This window comes from Manihot esculenta, chromosome 7 (assembly GCF_001659605.2).
Source record: "Manihot esculenta cultivar AM560-2 chromosome 7, M.esculenta_v8, whole genome shotgun sequence".
NCBI classification, from domain to species: Eukaryota; Viridiplantae; Streptophyta; class Magnoliopsida; order Malpighiales; family Euphorbiaceae; genus Manihot; species Manihot esculenta.
Genome location: NC_035167.2, coordinates 23,659,201 through 23,666,595, shown reverse-complemented (window position 1 = coordinate 23,666,595; position 7,395 = coordinate 23,659,201). Strand labels below are relative to the sequence as shown.

Here is a 7,395-nt window from a genome sequence, read left to right as displayed (position 1 = left end):
TTTTTTATTCATTTTTTCCTTGTCCTCTAGTGACGCATAACCGCTACCCTACTTCAGTACCACCTATCACTATCAGATAGAGCCGTACGTACGGACATACCTGTCTTTTCACTATCGTCAGGCGGCCATTTAATTTCCCTCCGGTACTCGTGCTGATATGGTCGTAGCATAGCTGGGCCTATTCCCCTACTCCCCCATCACGTCAGATGAGCTGAGTCCCTTTTGGATGAGCCCGAGCTCCGGTCAGCCCGGCCTGCTCGATTGTGGGCTAGGTTGCATGCTAATGGGCTAACTGGCATAGTGGGCTCTGATGGGTTTTGGGCTTGGCTCTCCTGTAAGGGCTTGACTGCGGCCTGGGTGTCAGTGGCCTAGTGGTCATCAAGTGCCCCTTTACCTGCTCATTAGTTATTCCAAGATTAATGAGGGAGTAAATCCCAAAACCTCAATTATGACCGCGCGGCCGTAGGGAGGCTCCCATCAAAACGTCTCTTCTCTGCCTTTACCCATTTCGAATTCTCGCTTTCAGTTTTGCTCTAGACTCTTCCTCTAATCTGTCTTTCCTCCTCTCTGCAAATTTTTTGCGAGATATGTCTCTATTCTCCCGATGGCCACCGTTAGAATCTCCGATGCTGTAAGTCTGAGGTCCATGGTCACCCCTTCCTCTCTTTCTAACTTTTTCTCCGCCGAAGGATCCTCTTCGTAATGAGAGGATTGTCCTCCCTGTTCCTCTACCGGTGGGTTTGATAGACCCCCAACAAGGTCACAGCTTGATTTTCTATGTCAAGCAATGCGACTTCAGGTTAACCTTTCCTTTCTCCCCCTTCTTCATCGAGGTCTTTCGTCACTTCGGAGTGACCACTTATATGTTATCCCCGAATTCTATCCTCTTCATGTATTCTTTCGAATCAATTAGTTTATGCTGGGATTTTGCCTCTTCTGTCACTCTATTTTCCACCTTCCGCTTAGTCCAAGCCAATCATGGGTTTTATTACTTTGCTCCTCGGGGAGGGTTATCTATCGTCGCGGGGTACAAAGACTCAATAGAAGGCTGGGCTGAGGTCTTCGTGGTGGTAGAGTTGAAGGAGGGCTTAGGGATCGACTGGGATGTGGATCTCTCATAGAAGGAGGTTTCCCAAGGCTGTAATGACCTTCCTCGGCTGCCCCTGGTGGACCAGATTTTCCTTCTTCGACTGACCTCTGTTCAAAGGAAGTATGATATGGAGAAGTGTATGTTCGTGTCTAGCCTCTGGGACTGCCAGGAAGCTGGTACTCGTTAATAACTACTTTCTTATCTTTTTCTTTTTCTCTCCCCTCTTTTCTTTATTATTATTATTATTATTATTATTATTATTTTGTTCTTGGCTTTAACTCGTGCTGTTTTCATCTTTTCAGCCTCAACTGTGCCAATTGACAAGATCAGGCCACCCAAGAATTTCATTATGTCTAGGGAGAGTATGAAGGCCACTCTAGAAGCCTTCAAGGCAAGCCGGTTAGTCGCGGATGTGACTCACGAAGTTTTCCATGCGGTCACTCCTACTGTGGCTAGCCGCGTTGCTGCTCTTGCTTCTTCTCGGGCGTTGGTGCCTATAGCTAAGGGCTTTCGGTCCGCGGCCTCTAGGGCCTCTATTCATGGTAAGGCTCTAGCCTCATCCAAGTCTCCAGCGGCTTCGAAGCCTAAGCCCACCTCCAGTCCAGCCTCCTGGGAGCCTATCACTATCAATGAGTCCGCTGAGAGTGGCTCCAAGGGAGGACTGAAGTTGCTCCTCTAGCGATCCAATCTCGCTAGGCTGCTACTGTCGTCGTGATTGGTGGGGCTGCTAGCAAGTGGGCTCAGACTCCTGAGGTCTCCCCTGAGGGTCGGGCTGCTAAGAAGGTGCGCGTGATCGGACCTTCAGAGATTGCTCCCCCTTCCTCTGCAGACAAAGGGAAACAAGTCGTGGAGCAGCTGTCCTCGGCTCTTGACAATGAGCTCCTCAACACTGCCGAGGTGACTTCGGAGTCCTTGCCAGCTTCTATGGCCGAAATGCTCTGCAATCGGATGTTCAGGGGGACTCTGGACCAATCAGCAGGCCGCGTTTAATTTTTGCTCTCTAGACGACCTCGGAGATAGCCTGAGGGAGATGTTCCTTATGGTAAGTCATTGTTCCTTAAGGGTATTTTTAGTAATTTTGCTTTCTCTAACTCTATTTTTCTTTAGGCTTTTGGGATCTTCCTCGAGATTGATGCGAGGAACCGTTCTTTCTAGAGCTCGGTGGAGCAACACATCGCCGAGGAGTAGAGGGACGAGAATATCATTGCCACCGTCGCCGCTCGAGGGTAGCTCATCGCCTCCCAAGGGATCATTGAAGACCTTACCAAGCAATTGGGAGGCATGAGGGAGGAAGTGGCTCAGGCTGCCGAGCGTGTCTCCCTGGCTGAGTCTCAACGGGATGAGGCCTTGCCTCAGCTGTCTTCCCTGAAGGAGGTCTGCTAGCAGCGTGATGAGGCTCGGGCTCAACGTGACAAGGCCTTGGCCCATGTGGATACTTTGCAGTAGGAGGTGAATAAATACGTTGAGGACCTAAAGGCATGTCCTCTACGGCGGAGGAGTCTCGTCTCCAATAGCAACAACTCCGCCAAGAGTTCATCACTCTGGAGAGAGATGTTCTGCACTTTTAAGGGATGCTAGGGTTGCTGAAGACAAGGTCCAGCGGGCCTATGAGGAGTGTCTCCAGGAGTATAAGGATTCTATTGAACTCAAGGCCAAGATTCAACAGGCCTGTGAAGCGCGTCTTGAAGAATATAAGAACTCCGATGAAATGAAGGAGAAAGTATATAGGGAAGCATTCTGTACGTATGCTTTTGGCTACATCAAGGCCAAAAGGCAGCCAGAGATGCTCCCTCCGCTCCGTTAGCAATCCTGTGAGCTCCCGAAGTTGATTCTGACGGCGAGGAGATGCGCTACGAAGAGAATGACAATCCGCTATCCAGGAGAGCTCCTCCCCCGCCAGTTGGACCTTAAGGAGGGGACACTGTAGATAAGCCCCTAAACGACCTTGTTAGTTCGGGCTCCCCTTCCCCTACTGTCTTTGTAACACAATCAAATCAATAAATGAAGATTCTTTTGCGTACTTGTTTTTTTTTTTATTTATTGTGTTTTCCCTTCTGTTTTCTGACTTGAGCTTCTGTGTATGACGACCTGTAGATGTTAATAGCTTCGTAATTTCTTTCTCAGTGTATGTCTGCTTATATACTTAAACAATTTTTAAATATGTGACTTTCTTTACTCTTCTCAGTGTACTTCTGTGTACTTCTGCTCGTATATTTAGTCCATTTTTAAACATGTGACTTTCTTTACTCTTCCAAACTATTTAGTCCTTTGGGACTGAGTTTGACCGCGCTTATGTATTAAACTATCTTCATTTTTTTGGCTTACGAGCTCGTTTTAGCTTATTTTGGCATAAAGTGCTTTGGGCTGTATGTTCAGCTCGTAGGTTGACTTGTTTAGTTTGCTTAACCTGTATTAATGAATTTAGGTTGTCCTTCGTTCCCACAGATGGTACCAATTGATGATATGAGATCCAGAAAGAGGTAGGGTTTTGGTATGAGTGATTAAGCTTGGCAAGAATAGTTCATGCCTCTCTTTTTTATTCCTTTTTCCCTTGTCTTCTAGTAACGCATAACCGCTACCTTGCTACAGTGCCACCTGTCACTATCAGACATAGCCGTACGTACGAACGTACCTACCTTTTCACCATCGTTAGGCGACCATTTAATTCCCCTCCAGTGCTCGTGTTGATAGAGTCACGACATAGCTGAGCCTGTTCCCCTACTTTCCCCATCACGTCAGATGAGCTGAGTCCCTTTTGGATGAGCTCGGACCCCAATCAGCCCAGCCTGCTCGATTGTGGGCTAGGTTGCGTGCTAATGGGCTAACTGGCGTAATGGGCTCTGATGGATTTTGGGTTTGGCTCTCCTATAAGAGCTCGACTGCAGCCTGGTTGTCAGTGGCCTAACGATCATCACATAGCATATGGACTATTGTGTGCCTTTGTAAGAATACTCTGTTTCAATTCTCCAGTGTTAGGTGCATCTGTTACCATAGTACAAATAGCCATAATCACTAATCATATGCTTCTGCTTCTTCCCCTCTTGTACTTGTCCAATTCATAAGGCTATCTTTGTATTAGACAAGTACAATAGGGAAAGAAGCAGAATTTCCTACTGAGTATATCTACTACCACATTAGCTTTGTCTGAGTGATAATCTATAATGCAATAAAAATCTTTCAGTAACTCCAGACTTTCAGTAACTCTCTTAGGTTTATAATGATTTATAATAAAAAATAAAAATAATTCAATCTAAAATTTTTATAAGGTAAAAAAGTTATATCCCTTTAACTTTTTTAATTCAACTAGCAATAATTTAAAATAATAGGTTATAGATTAATCCTAATTAATATAGGGTATAATCATATCTTCAGCTATCTTTGTAGTGTGATTTTTTTCGCCAACATTAACTTCCCTATTGGCTAGATTTTAAATTCTCATATTGCTGGTAGTTTATAATTGGGACAACAACCATCAGAATAGTCGAGGGAAAATGTAACAATCTGAATAGCTAAAGATTTTATTTTTTATTTCCTTTTTTTACTAGAGGAAACATCTTCCGCTGAAACAGAATGAAGAGATGGAGGAAATCAAACGTATGAACACTGGAACCAGCCAATTCACGAATATCGTTCCTTAAAACGTTGTACCATCCACCTCCTTTTTTTTCCAAGATTCCCAATTGAACCTCTGCTCGTCAATGGCAATGAATTTATGTACTTACAAGAAATAACCAGGGGAGGGAACATGAAGATGCTTGTGTGTGCAAAACCTGCCAAACTGAAACGAAATCTGAGAAAAAGTCAAGTTTGCGAATAAGGTGAGAGTCCAGACTACAGAGGAGGAAAGTGAGGCACCTCCAGATAGGATTTGAACGTCCGAGTTTTTAATAAGCACCTTGAGAAGCAATCAAGGCACTTAATTCTGATTAATTCAACAGATTAGCTGACCAAAAATCATTCAGCATTCTTTCTTCAAGTTATTATAATGACAACATAAGGCTGTGAAATCCTGGCTTTGCATTACTACGTCTATCTTTTTCATATGGCTTTAAGACCTTTAGATCCATATGGGTTCAATTCAAAGCTGTATCACTATTTTCTTCTATGCAGATGGTTAAAAGCACTAAAAGCAGCTCCTGAGAAGTTAAAAGGTAGTACTCAAATATCTGAGGATGTCTTTGATCATCCACAGAGCTCCATAACTCCATTGTATTGTAGCATCCTTTATTTTCACAAGACCACTGCAGAATCCTCCTGCAATTCTTTCAAATCACAGCAAAGGATATCAGAGCAGTCGATGCCAAAGTAAATTAACTCTCAAAATCATTCATTCTCGGTTCCTTACAGGACAGTCCAAATATGGTCCAGAGGATCCACAATGACATTCTGCAGTACAGAAAACACAAGGAACAGTATAACCCAATTTCAGTAGAGCTTAAGGCTCACAAATACTCCGAAATCAATACCTCAACCCACATCCCAATAATAAGAAAGGGGCCAAATCAATCCTGTTTCTTAGTTGGGAATAGTTATGATAAAAAAAAAAAAAAACTAATGCCTGGATGACAAGAAAAACAAAATCACAGAACACCATAAAAACCACATAACCAATGGAAGAGATTAAAAGACTAGAGAATAATCAGTAATTCATTCATCTAAGTCAAAAATGCAATAACAACAATGAGGAGATGCCAATACAAAGCAGAGTGGCTACATGTTACCCAGTAATCATTGTTCCAATGCCTTCCTCTGACATAATCTCATGGAGCAAAGAGTGGTGAACTCGCCCATCAATGATACTAGCAGTTCTCACACCTTGAGCAAGTGACCGTACGCAACAATTGACCTTTGGAATCATTCCACCGGCAACCTTCTTTTCTGCTATCATCTTCTTCACCCCCTTTATATCAATCTCTTTCACCAAACTCTTTGGGTCATCCCGATTTTCCAGTATGCCCGCCACATCCGTCAACAGAATAAGCTTCTCAGCCCCCAAGGCAGCCGCTAATTCCCCAGCCACCGTGTCGGCATTGATATTGTATGATTGGCCAGACTCATCGGCCGCCACGGAGGCAATCACTGGGATGTGACCATTGTCAACGAGTGGCTGTAGGATGGTGGAATCAACACGGCTGACTTCTCCGACGAAACCCAAGTGGGCTGAATTGGGGGTAGGTCGAGCCATGAGAAGGCGCCCGTCCATACCAGAAAGCCCAACGGCAGTAGCACCAGCCTTGTTAATGAGAGAAACTAAATCCTTATTAACCTTACCAACCAAGACCATAGACACGATTTCCATCGTCTTAGCATCAGTGACTCGTAGGCCCTCGTGGAAGAGAGGTTGTATGTTGAGGAGTTGAAGCCAGTGGTTGATCTCCGGCCCTCCACCGTGGACAAGTACAGGACGGAGGCCAACACAAGAGAGGAGGACAAGATCACTGACAACAGAAGCCTTGAGCTCAGGAACCTTCATAGCGGCACCGCCATACTTGACGACGATGGTTTTACCTCTGAATTTCTGGATGTAGGGAAGCGACTCAGAAAGAATGTCCACCCGGAAGCGATCGGGAGACTCCGACTGGGATGTAGAGGTGGCTGTTATGTGAGTGGTCGGCGATGATAAGGAAGTCGCTCTGATACTGAAAGAGGCGTTGTTGGACGCAGAACGAGACAAAAGGAAAGAGAGGTTGGAGCGCTTGAGATTCCTAAGAGTTGGAGAGAGGAAAGAAGATGAAATGGGCGAAGTTGAGGACGATAGATTCAAAGTTTTGGACGCCGCCGCCATCTCCTCTTCGTTGCTTCCAACCACTGGTTTCCGAGTTTATTATAAGATGTACGCTAACCAGATGATCATAACCGGTGGTGGAGCACATAGCTTTGTGAACGATAGCATACTAGGTGATTTTTTCCCCTCAAATTCTAATTATGAAGTCTGGTTTTCTATTTTTCATTTATTTTATTTGATCAAACTTTTTTATTCGATAAAAAGTTTGATAGTCAGTGTTGTAATTTTATTTTGAGTAACTTACATTTTAATTCTTAGATTTTCGTGTAATTAATATATAAATTTTTTTCTACATTTTGTATTTTATTTTATTCAAATAAGAAGTACTTTGCATTTTAAAATATGTCAAAAAAGGATAAATATTGTAAATTTTAAAAATATTTTAATTATAAATCAAAAGACATATTCTCTCTTTATTTAACATTTAATAAATATAAAATATTTAAGTTAAGTCATTATCATTTGTTAATATATTTTAATCTCTAATAATATAAAAAAGTTTAAATATCTAGAATTATAA

At 43.3% G+C, this 7,395-nt stretch overlaps 1 protein-coding gene across 1 annotated transcript; it reads right to left on the bottom strand.

The window, feature by feature from the left end:
• Positions 1-5,719: 5,719 nt before the first annotated feature.
• LOC110619758 (acetylglutamate kinase, chloroplastic) lies at positions 5,720-6,984 on the bottom strand. The gene has a single exon (XM_021763303.2). The coding sequence runs from the start codon at positions 6,873-6,875 to the stop codon at positions 5,808-5,810; it is 1,068 nt and encodes a 355-aa protein (XP_021618995.1). The 5' UTR covers positions 6,876-6,984; the 3' UTR covers positions 5,720-5,807.
• Positions 6,985-7,395: the final 411 nt, after the last annotated feature.